Below are 16,475 nucleotides of genomic sequence, written 5' to 3'. Positions count from 1 at the left end.
CTCAACATGCCAGTGATAAATTTAAACAGCTTTTATAGGCTACAGTTCCTCCTGTCTTGTGTGTCAGTTGATTTTTTTGCCCACAGAAACAAGCTGTAAACACAACTTGGACATATTATCACCTTATAGCTGATAAGGCAAACCTGTTAGCAAACACTTGCTTATTCATACATTCAGCAGATAAGGAAAAACAACATTATCATGTGTTTGGAGTCGTGTTTCTGGCCATCTGGAGAATGTAAATCCAATATTCGCTCTCCTTTTACCTCTGCTTTGGCCTTCACCAACTCCTGAGGGAAATATCAGCCTCCTGAGCAGCTAAATGCTACATTACATACACCAGCTAGTCGCCAACTTTATCTATCTGCTGTTTAGTGTACAGTTGGTTTTTGAGCGCTTTTTTGACAAGCGTGTTTCAGTGAACTAAAACAGTAAAACAAAACAATGAGCTGAAACATGCTGAAAAGTTTCACAGAGCTGACGGCAACTCATTTTCTGTAGGTTCATCACTGCGAGCATTAGATCCATTGTTATCTTAAAAATATTGATTAGAGCAGCTTTAAATACAGCTGGGAATCAGTCAAGCAGTAATGAAAGGTAAAAAAGGTAAAAAAAAAAAAGGGACATATTAATGTATGAAACAAACACTATCTCAGAGCTGCAACATCTGCAGCATGATTGTTATTGTGTTAAAATGACTCCACACAAGCAGGGTTTAAGCATGTGTGTTGCTACTCTTTACTCACAGTGCCGGTTTAGTTGTTTCAGGTTATCTTGGCAACCTTAAATGGCTTTAGTAAACAGCACTCCCTGCTACATCTATAGGTAATGTAATTTTGATTAGAATCAAAAGGAATGTCAAAAACCCAGATTAGGACAACATATTAAATAAAACCCCAGATGAAAATAATCAAAATGGCCTTTTTATGGTTAAATAGAGAAAATGTTGCATTTGAAATAGAAAAGAGGTCTATTAAAGAAACCTGCTGTTATGCATTTTTATTTTACAGTATCCAGGTAACTGGAACTGTTGATAAGTCTCATATTCAAATATGGATGGTCTATTTGAGTTTTTGCGATGGATAGTGTTTGCTTTCATAAATCAAATGGAAAAACATCAGTTATGAAATAAATGTTTTAAAATGCGTAAGGGAGACAGAGCTTTGTCTAGTGAACAAATATTTTCTTGTACAAAAGCATATCTCTCTGACTTACATGTTTTTCAAACAAACACACTGTAGCATCAAACATGTTTTGCAACTGCCCAACAGAAACGATTTCTATGTTCATTCAGTTATTACAGAAGAATGTGCAGTCATAAAATTCTCTCTAATTTTTACAAAATGAAGAAGAAGTGTGTACCATGTTATTTTTCTTTTGACAAAAGACTCTGAATTTAACCTTACTCTGTAGATAAGTTTCTCCATGTTGAGATGGCGAGCCATCAGCAGTGAGAAGCTGTACCACTGTTCAACAGACATGGAGCAGAAGCTCTTAAAGATGACCACATCTGTCTCTTTCATGTTCTCGGACGCTGTGGAGTTGCAGTGACGCAGATTGACCAACCAGGACAGGATCTGTTTCAAAAGCATTAAGGGAGTATGGAAACAGTTCAGACTGGAAACAGAAGCACAGGAGAAGGTACATCAAGCTAAAAAACTACAGAAAGGGATAAACATTGTCTATGCTCTAATGGTGCATTTACATCACTGATACTACTTTCCTACTTTCAAACTGTTCACCTGAGGCTTTATATGATAAATGGGCTTCCAAGTCCCTGTGCTAGTGTTGCATTTTGGAACCTGGTGGGTTTGATTTCTTTTCCATTCAGTGAAAACGACATGTAATATGTTATGTGGTCGGTCTTGCTGCTCTGAATGCTTGGCAAGAATGGTGTGCAATCAAAACAAACACGCTGAGACACAATGGTGGAGATTTGGAACTGGGACTGTTTTTCAAGTAATCACAGAAATGTATTTGTTCTAATTCAAGAGTCACACTGGTCAGCTACTGCACAACCACATCTAGTGTTATTATTTTACTCACCTGCGTCGTGTGCAAACACTAATGTGTTACCACAAACTGACAAACTCTCGTTAAAGGGTTTTCTGTGCGACCTTTGCAACACAGTCTGCAGTATACTAGCAAAGACTTTAAGGAGGACAGCTTTTTATTCCACCAAGTCACGTCTGCTCGAGAGAAATGGTCCACGTTTAGTGGCTAGACACTGAGTGTTGGCTTGCAATTCAGTATCCATTGTACTGTAAAGACAACAGTTTAATTTGTTTTAGCCTGATTGATACGGAATTAAATAAAACAGCTGGCTTTACAAAACACAACTTCTGTGCCGTTAGGCTGAAGTTATATTGGCTACATCCAATAGGCCTAATGAAAAAACAATACAATGATGCAAATCCACATAACATGCTAATTAATAAAGGGAAATATGGTACAGATTTGAGGGTGCAGAAGTACTTGGCTTTAAGAGAACCAGCCTGCTGAACACGAGACCTGGCTCCACATTGTTGTCTGAAGAATGTGGCAGCGTGATTTCTCTGCAATATTGCAGAGCATTACAGTGCGTCAGTGAGGTGATGATTAAATGTTTGCTTGCACACTATATACTGTATGTGGATACATACTGAGGCTGTCCCTGGCTTACCACTAAATTGTTGTTTGGCAGAGTGGTTTCCATCAGGAGGTGGAGAGCAGCTGGATCAAAAGCCATGTGTTGCTGAACATCCACAACGAAAGCTGTTTTATTCCTCAGCATCTCACCGACAGTCACCGCTCCTGGGAAATATAGTGATATACAGTAGGTGCACGTTGAAAAGTATATTTTTTATTATGACATTGATACAGTGTATTGTTTTTTTAATAATGAACCGGTATAACTACTTATATAATGATGGAAGCTACAAAAACAGCTTGTAAAACCCAAGAACTATTTTTGCTTCTTCATTTAATTCAAGTAGGTGTTTAAATTACTTGATAATGGTGCAACTGCTGTCTTAGGGTGTGTTCACATGTAGCTTTCTTTTTTCTTTTGCAAATTGCCCATACCTGTTTTATACAAAAAATGCTTCTTAAAAAGAGCTACACCTGGCGAGCGGACGAGAGAGGACACATTCAGAAGCTGAAAAAGTTTTCCCGGCCAGCCAATCACAATGAAGGAGACACTGGTTTAATGTTTACTAGAGCAACAATCAAAATTCATATATTCAATTTTTCAAAATGGATAATCTGTATATTATTTTAGATATAAACTTGTCTCTGTCCTTTTCCTTATCCATGATTATAAAGCCAAGCAATGATATACAAAACAACAAAATCAGCAATGAGTACAATCTGTGTTGCAGAAAAAGCAGAATATCTGGTAGGTCTACAAAAGACCAGTGTAGCAGTGGTGCAGACATGTATAATATCACATTGTGAAATCAGAAATGTCTCACCTGGGGAGGTGATGTTGATGTTGAGAGCGCCCAGGCTGTTGATGTCAAAGCTCAAACCTTGACTCAATGCAGAGGTCCTGCAAACACACACACACACACACACACACACACACACACACACACAGAAACATATAACACAACCACACACAGATAAAATCACTTTAATATATATCAAAAAATATTTCTTTAGAGCAAACTTCATTTCAATAAAATAAAATGCTGCCTGCAGGCTAAATGGGCTGAGGTGAAAATGCAGTTAAACCAACACGAGGAAACTTTGCCTATTGGCCCCAAATGACAGCAAGAGGTAACTGTATGATCTTGCAGACGTCAATACCCTCAAATCCTGTAAGGTGAGTTCTGTAAAGTGCAACAGCCCAGACCACTCTGTGATACAATTTAGCAAATTAAACAAAAGGGATAAGAGAGAGATCTAGACGATAGTGAGAGCAGCTTCCTCTGTACAGATTGCTGATCACTGCTGTGGAAACCGTTGAAAGAAAAAAACGCTGTACCAGTCTGACTGGACGTTGTAGGTGCTAGGGTCTCCAATGAAGGCCTGGAACATGGCATCGGTCAGAGAGGCCGCGTCCTTCATCAAACTCTCAACCAAGACCTGCAGGCTGGGTAGAAAAGTGTGACACAGCTGACCGGGCTCCATGGAGAGGGCCCACATCAGCAGGCGCACGGACTCCGTATTCTCCAAAGCGCACACCTACAACACATCAGTCACATAAACACCATAAGGAGTTTCTGTCCAAATCTCAGGATCAAACACATGCAACAAAGATTGGTATTCATTCTTTGCTGCCCACTGTGGCGTGGGAATATTTTACTAGATGGTTCATTTTAGGACTTTAGGGTTAGAGCCTTCAAATAAATCTGTCTCGCTGTGCCTCGACTCAACTCAAGAATTGTTTTGAAAAGTTTTACTGTTGATGATTCTCTCTTTCAGGCTCTCCCTTCAGGTATGAGCTAAACATTGAGTACTTGTGATTTATGATTTTCAGCTTTCTTGGCACTGGCAACGAACAATAGCTTTTGGCATTTTATCAAAAAACATAACACCATCACTGTTAACCTAAAAAAACTCATTTTGTTCTTAACTGTAACTAAAGTCTAATCAGTGGTGTTGTTGTTTTTAGTGCGTATTCATGTCCATATTTTGCTCCAATTTGACATTGGATTAACCAATTTAAAACACAGTGTCATAATCATAGGCACATACAGGACATATGAGTGGGTCTAAGCCCTGACAACATTAGTGTCACATTGTATAAGTACTTCTAATTATAAATGTGCTTATTAAAACACTTAATGAACCCTGACAGTGTTTTCTGACATTCTGAAGTGCTATGTTTTCCTATTTTGATGAATGATAAATGTGTGTAAGTGGCAGGGCTAATGCAGAGACCTGGGATCTCAGGTGGCCAAGTTGCTCTGTGAATCGAGGGTCTGTCGGGCTGATCTGGAGGAGTTCAGCGGCTGTTTGGAAGGTCTGTTGCATGAGGATCAGGTTCTCTGTGAAGGGAGGGAGGGAGTGAAGGAGAGGGGGAAAAATTAAGGTAAGAGAGAGGGTTATTAAGAGTTAGACAGGAAGATGGGACGGGAAAGGGAAAAGAGGGCAATAAGGGCTGTAAGGTGACAGAATAACATGACATCCCAATGGGCTTCATTACGACTCGCACCATTACGGGGCAACGTCGTCAGGCAGTGAGCGGCAAATGCTGTGCTTAAAGTGAAGCCCTGTGTGGGACTGATGGGGCTAGAAGGGCCAGCAGTACTAGATGCCGTCGTGCATTAAAACACATCTGACAAGCCTTAAGAAAGGCACCACCTCAGGTAGCGAGATGTGATGACAGAATATTTAATTAGGCCAAAATTAGACAATGGTGTTGTTTAATCTCAGGGTGCTCGACACCTAAAGGCCTTTGCAATTACATAAGTTCACTCTGGGTGTATGTGTGTGAAGAATATGAGTGGGGTGCAGAGAAGTGAAGCTGCTGCTGCTTACAAAGTGATTCTATGCACTAAAAACATTATCACACAAGCACAGACGCCAATTAAAAGGAGGTCATAGATGTCCACTTGTGTGAGTGCGTGGGGAGACGTTTAGTGAGGGCGGACAGGATAAGTGATTGAATTCTACTTTGCTAATGAGATTTAAAAAGGTGCTGAGTGGCTTTCTGCTGGAGAAGGGCCATATGGCCTTGGGCTCTTTGGGAGCTCAAGCTAAGCTGATGTGAAGTCTCATTCCTCATATCTCCAGAATGAATTATGCTGCGCTATTATCATGTATACAGTAACAACAGCATTAACAAAACGTTTTATGGTCTTCCCGTGGTCCCACAATAGCTATGAAGGTCAGAGGAAAAAGGTGGCGCTCTTCCATGCTGTGTCACTGACTATACATACATAACATCACAGCAGGTATGAAAACACAAGCTGCAGCATCAGTGTGAGCTCTACAGTACAGCAACGATTTGACTAAGCATGAGTGGGAGGGAGTCCGCTGAGGAGTCAGTAGGTGAAGTTAATAGGAGAAACTGAGAGCATCATTCATTTGGGGATTCTCCAATTAGCTAATGAGTGCCCATTTCTCATTATATAGCTGCCCCTGATCGAAGAAGCCTCTAACTGTCCAGACTGAGTCAGAGAGAAGGTCTGAACCATTAGGTTACCTTGAGATTCCCTGGCAAGCGCTCTGGTGATATTCTTAAGCACCGAGGCGAATGGAAAACCATCGGGAAGCATATCAGCGGCATTCGTCAGGAGATCCATTGATGACCTGGGGAAGATTGAAACAGGTATGAACAACATAATGGTGAAAAACAAGGTAAAGAAAGGCAAGATGCAAAGCAGTTGGTTTTAGATGCTGGAGAACGTTTATAACTGAAGCTTATTTTCTTTTTTTTTGTATTCCTAAAGCCATATGTGGGCTAGTGCAAATAAGACTTACGTCTGAAATGCATCAGGGAAAGTGAGGAAGGAGATCATCCCAAGGGCAGCATCAACGGTTGCTTCCTGAGATGCATTCAAGCCCCACGGCATGCCACTTGTAGCTCCCTTCACCACAACGTTCAGATCAGGATTGGCAATGAACACATGGACTGTCTCCATAATTTCTGCTGTGGTAGGAAGGACGGAGATGGCTTTGAACATGGCAGGGTAGTCAATGTAGAACAGGTCTATGAAGTCATCCATGGGGTCTCTTGTCGGCATCAACGGGGCCTCACGTCGGTGTCGGACCCTCATCGTATGGTTACCGCCTGTCAATTGCTGCTGAAACATCCTCGCATGATCGTCCATGGGGGCCAGAAGGCCACTGGTGCTTATGAACTGCCTCAGCATTGCAATTATGTTTCCAGCTAGGTCTTCAAACAGCTCCTTGTTTGCTGGCGTGTCCATACACATGTGGGTGAGAACAGACAAGAGAGGCCTGAGGATGTCGGAGATTTTGGGCAAAGCCTGAGTCAGCAGATCCAGTCCTGATGCTTGAGTGGAGGCCAACCATGCAGACATCTCGGCCACCTTCTGCACAATTAAGCTTGTGTCGTTGGATGCCAGAAATTGCTCCAAGGCTTGGTAAACCATAGGTACATCCCCAAATATCTTGATGTCGATCATCAGTTTGACAGCTTCCCTCATCACGTCAGTAACAGATGCTTCACTGAGTCCAGAAGAATTTCCCCACATCATGGAGAACATGCTGTCTGAGGTGATGTTCGCAGAGGATAGGAAGATCATTGCTGCTTCTCCGAAGAGGTCCTGGGATGAGCTGCTGTCTTGCATGAGATTGTAGTTGTCCAGGATGTGGCTCAGTACTTTCTCTACAGCTTTAATGTAAGGCTGGAGGAAGGGGGCCACACTTAGCAGCTCATCTGAGAGCAATTTGAAGGAAGACAAACTAAAGAGGGGAGAAATTAAATGGATGTCAAGTTAAGTTCATTCTACAGTCTGATGTAAAAAAAAAAAAACATCAAGATGAATTAAAAAAATCTGAGATGATTATGAGACCTAAAGAACTTCTAAGGATTAATTCTCACCAACCTCTTTCATGCAATGCAAACCATCCTTTTGATTCATTTCCTCAATACAATGATTCCATAGAATTCTAATTTCTCAGTTTGACCAGACGTAATATTTCTTCATAATCTTGCTTTATACTTATTCGCATAGTTTTCCCATTTCATCTTCGATAACAGACTGTGGAGTCTTTCCGCTGTGATCAGTGATCTATAACTCATGTAGTCAGACCTGATTGATTCCCTGCGATATGCAGAATGTGATCCTTATCACCATCAGCTCATTATTGCAGCTGGCGCATAAAGGGAAATCAATTTTAAGAGGATGTCTCAGCTAGCTGAATCATGGTTAAGCTGCTATCTGCGCAGGCCTGCCTGTTTTCAGGCAGACTCGCATTAAATTAATCAAGTTGAATGCAAATGTGATCACTCCAATTCCTTGAGTAATTATGTATGAATCAAATAGGCCTGACTGGTGCATTGTGGATAATGTTGTAACAACAAATGGAGTGTGAGTTCATGTGTAGGTGAGTGTGGGTCTGTGTAGAGATACAACTGACTCTTGACAGAATTTCATGGACAGCAAACATCTGCAGTCAGATAAAATACTGTTAAAGATGATGAGACTGTAATGCTGGGTTTTGTTTTGTGGCTGCACTACATTTCGATATGATTGCATTGAACTGTCCTCATATCATGTGGCTTCAGTGTGATCTGGTCTGTCTGATCTACTAAGGCCTCTGTCTGTGAAAAAATTGGGAACAAAAGTAAGCAATGACAGATTTGTCCTCATGCGACTTTTGAAAGTTGCAAAGATGCTGCTGCTCCTTCATTCTAATGTACTGATGCATGATTTACATGATCTACATGGTTAATTTGATGTGGTGTCTTGTCAATAATCACTTAATAACTACATAGACCTGGGATGCCATATTCACTAGAACTAATGATGGATTTTCCTTTTAAGCATAGCAAATCATGACCACAGTGAGGTGCACATCATGTTGCAATGACATAATCTGATTGTAGCTGTAAATAGTCACCTGTTTTGCAACTGCATGACCTGGAGCTGCTTATACCAGTGAAGCTGTGCCTCAGGGCTCAGAGGCTGGCCAGCCAACAAAGAGAGCTGGCTGGCGAAAGCCATGATGAGCTGCTCTGTCACATGTGCGCGGTTAATGTTGACTTGGTAGAGAGACTGCAGAGTCTTGGCAATCCTGGCAGCTGTGGCGCTCACAGTCATTGGTCCCACTCCCATGTGCTGCACAGACATCATACAGCAGAGATGGACAGTTAGCAGTGTGGCAGCTTTCTCTGTGTCAACACTGCCACCAAGTGGTGAAACTGATAATTGTACTTGAATAAGTGTTACATTTTTGGCACACATTTTAATATTTTAGTCTGGTCTGAGAAAGACATTCAGAATTCAATGTCCTTCCATCAAGTTTGTTTGCAATTTTTATTTAATTTGGCATGCATCTACTCACACTCATGTTCAGGTGGGCGTAAACAGTCTGGCTTGCATTATAGGCCTCAAGAACAGGCTGCAGGTTGATGTTGCACCACATAGCCATGGTGGCAGGGCTTAACCCTGCTGCCTCTCTTACTGGATCCCATACTTTGAGAGCTTCATTGCACTTCAATGTGCCATTAGCCTAGAGGGACAAATGTTAACAAAAAGACAAACATCTTATCATGTTTCAAATGCATTATTCTGAGAAAACCAGTTCAGTTAGCAAAGACAGAGATGGAGATAGAACAGTGTTGGAGGGACAAAGGGAATCGGCACAAGGGAAAGAACATAATCTCTCTGTTCATGCAGTTTAAACAGAAGTGAAGAAAAGGGCAGAAGTCTCACACAGGTATCATGGCATCTCACTGTCGTACCAGGTACACACCCACACATGCAGCAGAGTACTGTATATCAACACACAATGTATCAGCACAAACACTGGGTCAGTTATAGAGTTTCTGTCACGTCAGAAATAGCTGAAACGGTTGTAACAAGGTTCCACAAGACAAAGAATTGCACTTTCATAGTGTTCTGGTGCACGATATAGTATACTTTTATCATGATATGGATTAGAGCCCATCTGATACTGTGTTTTCAGGCTGATAGTGACATCAATACATGAGAAAAATATATACAGTGTCACCAAAATCAATGCTTCTTACCACTGACTTCTTAGCACTGACTGAGGTGCATTCTTAACTTTGGATGAGGCATAAATAATTTAAGTAACGAATGCCAGCCAACATCCAGTCGACAGCTGCATCCTGATAATGTCATTCAAAGTGTTAACCAGTAATACCCACATTTTATTTGGGTCCTGGTATGAGGATGTGTGTCAAAAGCCTTTTTGAAGGGCAAATAAGCATGAAAAGGCCTAAATAGGCAGGCAGAATGGACAAATTCTAAACCTACAAAGAACAACCTCACCGTGCTCTTACATCAGAGATAGGTATTGAGACATAGATATTGTTAATTGCAATAATGCATGAAGATTTATGCAATGATACAGTATCTCTCCGCTCCACCTCACTCACACACACACGCAAACATGTCCACCAAACAGTGCTAGCAAACGACTGTGAAGACACTCAGTGATACAGTATGTACAGATGCTATCAGTGGCAGTCTAACCTGCTGAGCTGCCTCCACCGTGTGTTCAATGGCAAGCTGCATTCTTTCCGAGAACTCAGACAAGTTAAAATGACTGGTGTTCACAGACTGTGCAATTTCTCTCATCAGGGTCATCACGGGCATCTGAAGGCTTAATATCATCACTGGGTGGAAGAAAAGACAGGTTTGATCAATATGAAGGGCTTTACAAAAAATGGCTTACATAAGTTTTGAAAAAAGCAGGGTATAGAAAAGAAAACTGGTTATGAAATGGTACAAGAAACTGACTTTTGAACAGCTTTTTCAGGTATTTTTAAGGTGTGTCACGGTGTGAAAGGTGTGCTTTGCAAGGCATAACCAAACCAAGTCTAAAGGTGACACGTGTGTTTGATATTTCACATGTACTGAACATGGGAAACAATTCTTCTTTCAGTTAATGAGTCTTGATCCTTCTTCTTCTGTGTAACAGCTATGATTCTGGATCACTAAACACTCTATCCTTGTCCTGGCTACACAAATGTAAGACAACAGCCTTGGTGTTAAGTAGTATTCTCACCGTTCTCTGCTTGCATGTTGTTCACCACACTTCCTATGATTTTTTCAAACAGTGGAATAACAGATGGGACACTGTCCCATAGCTCTGTTCCTTTGAAGGTTGACATTAGGGCTTCTAGCAGCTTTTCAAGTCTGTGAAAAAAACACATGGCATTTGATTTAGGGAAATCACAGAAGCAACTGAACAGCAGTCTTTATTATGAAATAAATAAATAAACATTACTATCATCATCAAGTTATGCAATTCAATATTAAGGTGCTGTCTGCTGTATTGGTTTCTTTATTTCTTTCTCCATTGCAAGTGGTAATTAAACGTACTTGTCCCACGTTTCTTGGTCTGCCTTCCCAGTCATCACCTGCTCCAGGACTGGAGCAAGATGAGCAAAGCCATCCAGAGACGGAGCAGTGGTAAGTGAGCCTGGGCCTCCCATGACAAGTGGCCAAAGCATGCTCAAGAGTTTACCCATCTGACAATAAAAAATGGGAAATAACTGGAAAAAAAGCGTTTTCATACACTGGTTTCATGTGATTCAAAGCAATACCTCAACCACAAGGGTTGTGTTTCACTGCCATTTGATCCATGAAATATTACACAACTTTGATGAATGATAAGATTGTTTTTTGCTTTGTTTGTCTGTGATGATAAATGATACTGCATTTCAATACCCTCATAACCTGCTTATCTCACCAAATGTGTGGTGTTGGCCAACAGTTCCAGTAGCAACAGCAATGACACTAAGATGTTTTATCAACACTTTATTTTTAATGTAATGTTTAACTTGCAGACCTTTTCGAATGTTTAATTTTTCCCAACATGAATTCACACTAATCTTAATTAAAAGGAGCCTTACCTGGCCAAATATTAAGGACAGATTTTCTGCTGATGCACTCTCAAAACTTGCCCAGAGACTCATGTTGCCTAAAATCACAAGAAATATTGTTCACAAAGTGGACCTCAATTTCAGTGTCAAACATGTACACACATTATCTTCCGTGTGAAACTTGGAGTGAATTGTCTATTCTTAAAAGAGGCAGCAGAAACATTGCGCTACTTTGATCCACAGCTCTCAGGCTGTCTGGCATTAATGCTTGAATAATGAAGTGCACAATGCGACCTCCACTCCTTCAGAGTTCACCACGATTCAACATATTGTCCACCTACAGTGACACAGAGAAGCTGACTTGCCTTGGCCAGACTCCAAGATGAAGTGAGTGATGTTAATGAGGACGGAAACGTAGGCCTGGGCTGTGCTGTTTGGCGGCAGGAGGCTCTGGACTGTCTTCATCTCCTTCAAAATTCTTAAGAAACAAAGCGCATCAATATTTCACATCGGAACGTCATCAAAAGGTCATCATGTCTCATCAGATTTTATCAAAGCATTACAGAAATGCATGCACTCCATCTTTCTGTTTAGTCTAAATTATCCACCTGGACCAGTGGTTGTTAATTATGATCACTGGAATGCAGACGCCTGCTGGTTTTTATTATAGTTATCTACTCAGGGACTATTTTTCTGACATGCAAGATGATTGCAATTAATTTACATTAACTAGTTCGTAGGACAGTACAATCAAAAACACTTTGAATATTTGAATATCTTTGCCTAATTAAACCTGCAATTGACTGATTTTTTGGCCGCTTGGGGGCAGCAGGAAGACACAAGAATTACCTCCGTAATTCGACGGAAGTCCAATATTCACTCTACTTTTAGCTCAGTTTTTGGCAAATATCTGGCTCTTTAGCTGCTAAAAGCTCCACTATGTTCACAAGCTAGTCGTTAACGTATTTTTAGCCTGTCGCTGAAAGTGACGCTGATGAGAGTGGTGAGAGTGAACCAAAACTGTCAAGCTGTGTGCCGGAAAACTAAAACTACAAGCTAAAATAAGCTAAAATGCTCCGCAGAGCTAGCTGAGGGGAACTGCAGAGTTAGATGGGTTCTCTGTGGCTTTGTATCACTTTATCCTCATTTGTTGATGGGTGCTAATGTCAGACCTTTTTAAACAGTACAACATAACATTATGGCAATGTTGACATCTGGTCTATTGAAGTATTAGGAAAATAGCAGCATCACTCACAGGTGATTCCAGCTGTCCGGTCCACCGGCTGTGGAGATGCTCTCAAAATATGTGGTTGCTACTTTCAGTCCAGAAAGCAGGTATTCAGCGAACATTTCTGGTACTATTTGTTGGATGACGCTCTCAGCCCTCTTGAGGATGAGGAGGGAGATGTTACGTGATGAGGCAAAACCCATGTCTGGTTGGACAATGAGCTTGAGTGAGTCCTGCACAATTTCCAGGATGTTGTGCTGTACAGAGAGCGGCAGGGGGCCAGTGGCTGCGGTCAGGATCTGCATAGCACTTTGGACTGCTTCCAAGATGGCGGCTGAGAAATGGTCACTCTGTAGGCCACCTGGTTGCTCTGCCACCATTAAGGCTTTGCTCAGGGACTGTGTGACATTGCCAATGACGGAGAGGTAGGCCAGTTGATCATCACTGAAAAAATGAACCATTGTCTGCAGCAGGTGCTGGAGGTCTGTCACTGGGGTGGAGACATTCATGGAGGACTTTCCCCACTGGAGCATACTAGTGAGGACCAACAGGACATTGGGTTGTTTCATCCACTTCTGTATGAGGTCGAGGTATAGCTTAACTTGGAGCTCAGTGGCATGCAGAATGGTTGTGTTGAACAACGGTTCTGAACCACTGACATTATTCTGAAAGTCTAGGTTGACTTTTATGAGTTCAAATAGACCCCGGAGAATCTCAACTGTGGTCTGGCCAATTTTACTCACCCCTGCACCATCTATTGGGTACTGGAGGGTTTTTATCAGCAACTCGACCTGGTTACTCACAAACAAAGAGAAATCCGTCTGTGCCAGCTGTAATGTCACTTGCATTTGTGTGAGGTAGAAAAAGGGATGGAGGAGCTCTGAGATGGAGCTCTTACTGGTGATATTTTGCAGCCTTTTCAAGTACCAATCCACAATCTCTAGATATACTTTCTGAGAATACATGGGGTTCGCAATCAAGGTGGTGTCATTATTGTTAAATGCTTCTGTGTTGGCGGCTAGTTGTATCAGACCCTCCAGGACTTTGATTTCATTCATGATCTCTGGTGTGTTCAGGTGGTTCAGCTGGAGGCTCATCTTGACATTGGTCAGGGTGTTGTTCAGGGTGTGCACGAGAGCCATGTGAGGATTGGAGCTGAAGTTAACTTGAATGACATCACTGATAGTGTTACTGATGATTAACGGGATGAGGGAGAGGATGGCTGTCTCATTACGGAGAGCAGGTAGATGTGTCAGAAAACTGCTGACCCCGTTTATCAATCCCATGACACACTGGGCTGTCACCATCGGGTTATGCTGGGGTTCAAAACACTGGCGAGCATTGATAATCTCCATTATATTTACCATCAGGTCGTTTATGTTGGCAGCTCCAGCTAGTGCAGTAATGCTGTTCAGCTCCTCAAGGGTTAAGTTTGACTGTCTCAGAGCATTCTGGACATCAGACACAGTAATATTTGGTGTAGCCAAGATCAGTCTGATGAAATGAAGAGTCTGTTGGAATGTTTCCACATAGGCAGCATCATTTGAGGACAGCAGGAGTGAGAAGAACGTGGATGTAATTTCCTCATATTCCCGTGCCTCCAGAACAGAGTTGGTTGCAGCTATTTTGATGGTGACATTACCGTTGGCCGAGAGCATCATGTCTAATATCTGATCCAGGAATGTGAAGATTTCTGAGATTCCGTCCAAACAGTTCTGGCCTGCTGCACATTTGGTCATCTGATACTGCAGAGCTTTGAACTCCTGGAGAAAGCGAGCAGCTTCCCGTTGGACCTCAGGTGGTAGGAATGCTACAAATTTCTGTGCAACAATATTCTGGGCAGCATCTGGTCCTGCCTGAGTCAGGTTCTGAAGGCTCTCCGGGGTGAGGAGGTTGAGAAAGTCCTTGGAAAGCAGGTGGAGGTCAGTGACGTGTGATGTGTTCAGCTGCCCACTCGGTAACTCAAGATGTTGGATTTTCCGCAGTCTATACAGAGACATCACGAATTCTTGAAGCTGGCGTATGTACCCAAGAATGATGTTAGTTGGGTCACCATTTGGAGAATCCATCACTGTCTTCAATAGCTCCATGGCACTGAGGATGGACTCTACAAAGCCTGCTGAGGTCTGGTTGGTGAAAGGCTGGATGGCTTCTCTGAGACGGGCCACATCGTCAGGGTGGAAGTAGTCTGAATAGGTAAGCAGAGTGTGTCCCATGATGTGGGAGAGAGACATGGTGAGATTACCCTCTAAGGAGAGCAACTGCATTATCAACCGTTCCAGTTCAGGCATTGTTGGGTCAGTCTCATTGAAGGTAAAAATGTGCTGGTTGAGCCTGCCAAGCTTCGAGGCTACATCAAGCACTGTGGAGACATTGACGGGACCATCACTGAGGAGCAGAGGCAGCAGTGGTGTCAGACCTGTGGACTGTAACAGGTTACTGATGAGGGGAAGCATGACCTCAGGGTTAGAGACGTTTCGGTCAGGAAGGATGGAGATTGTCTGGACAAAGCCATCCAAGTTATGCATCAGGTTAATCAGGTAGGCAGAGAGTGCGTCTCCACCTTGGATTTCTTGTTTCAAATATGACCCTGCCAGATGTTTATAGATGTCACCGTAAACATACTGCAACAGATTCACGGTTCCTTTGAGACAACTACAGAGAAAAGAGAAGAGAACATGAATGGCTACGAGTAATGTATGTAAAACAGTAACAACAATACTGGTGTTGTAACTCCTCTGTCGGTAATATGCTGAATTACGCATTTGACAATTCAGCAGTCAGTTAGCTTAGCACAAAGACTGGCAACAGGAGGGAAACAACTAGCCTAGCTCTGTCCAAAGGTAACAAATCTGCCTACCAGCAACTCTTATGCTTACTGATTAACACATAGTATCTTGTTTGTTTAATTCATTCATTAAAACTCACAAAATGCATCACTTACTTCACCAGGACGTCTTGGTTTGGTGACAGCAGAGCTTGAATCATTGCTTGAACAAACTGTGGCCAGTTCAAACCAGTATCGCAATGAATGGCTAAGGTGGAGATGTTAACAGAACCTAAAGGGAGAGGTAAACATATTGCATACACACTTGAATTGGTTGTGTTTATTTTACTATGTTAAATAAATCATTACTTGATTTTGGGTAAACTTGTTTTGGCACTTAATGAATAAACATCATTTGGAGAAATGATATTCACCCCACACATTTAATTGAGCTTCATTTCAGCTGCCCAGTGACATCCTCTATTCATCAATGTTTTTTAGGACTCATTTGCAACCTGTATTGCCTTAATGTATGCATTAATTAATTAATTAGCTGCTAGTACAATACAGAAAGAGAAGAAAAGAAAAGAGAAGAAAAGAAACGGGACTCACAGTTTGCTGGCTGAGTTGTGACACCAGGCTTGTAGTTCAAAATCCAGTAAGCCATGTGGAAATAGTTCTTTACCTCAGGCCACAGCTGACTCATCTCAATCTTTTGTCCAAAATTCACCATGAACAAGAAAACACTGCAAGCAAAGCAAAGCAAAAGCACAGCAATGTTGAGACAGTGAAATGATAACCGACAGCATGAAATGAGACATTGTGCACATTATCTAAAACACATCATGGTGGAAAATTGATCCTCCTCCCTTTATTTCTTTCCTTCCACTAAATTCCCTGAAATAAGCAGTTTACATAGCCTTGTCCAAATTTCTTCACTACACAAAATGTTGGTGGGCCTGGGCCTTAAATATTTTAAGTTAAAGACTTAATTAAAAAAAAAT

General features: G+C 41.8%; 1 protein-coding gene across 1 annotated transcript in view; it reads right to left on the bottom strand.

Annotated features, from left to right (window-relative positions):
- Positions 1-16,475, bottom strand: part of abca12 (ATP-binding cassette, sub-family A (ABC1), member 12) — a 63,600-nt gene that overhangs the window by 33,990 nt on the left and 13,135 nt on the right. The window contains exons 17-34 of the mRNA XM_070914144.1: positions 16,084-16,217; positions 15,649-15,763; positions 15,294-15,359; positions 12,732-15,143; positions 11,842-11,954; positions 11,507-11,574; positions 10,974-11,122; positions 10,657-10,787; positions 10,122-10,264; positions 8,965-9,132; positions 8,521-8,738; positions 6,412-7,359; positions 6,134-6,240; positions 4,867-4,973; positions 3,968-4,167; positions 3,453-3,529; positions 2,663-2,790; positions 1,407-1,577 (exon numbers count right to left, since the gene is read on the bottom strand). Coding sequence (XP_070770245.1) covers positions 1,407-1,577; positions 2,663-2,790; positions 3,453-3,529; positions 3,968-4,167; positions 4,867-4,973; positions 6,134-6,240; positions 6,412-7,359; positions 8,521-8,738; positions 8,965-9,132; positions 10,122-10,264; positions 10,657-10,787; positions 10,974-11,122; positions 11,507-11,574; positions 11,842-11,954; positions 12,732-15,143; positions 15,294-15,359; positions 15,649-15,763; positions 16,084-16,217 — 5,455 coding nt within the window. The remainder of the gene's footprint in view (positions 1-1,406; positions 1,578-2,662; positions 2,791-3,452; positions 3,530-3,967; positions 4,168-4,866; positions 4,974-6,133; positions 6,241-6,411; positions 7,360-8,520; positions 8,739-8,964; positions 9,133-10,121; positions 10,265-10,656; positions 10,788-10,973; positions 11,123-11,506; positions 11,575-11,841; positions 11,955-12,731; positions 15,144-15,293; positions 15,360-15,648; positions 15,764-16,083; positions 16,218-16,475) is intronic.

The sequence above is a fragment of the Enoplosus armatus genome, chromosome 11, assembly GCF_043641665.1.
Source record: "Enoplosus armatus isolate fEnoArm2 chromosome 11, fEnoArm2.hap1, whole genome shotgun sequence".
NCBI classification, from domain to species: Eukaryota; Metazoa; Chordata; class Actinopteri; order Centrarchiformes; family Enoplosidae; genus Enoplosus; species Enoplosus armatus.
This window is presented reverse-complemented; position numbering and strand designations above follow the sequence as displayed.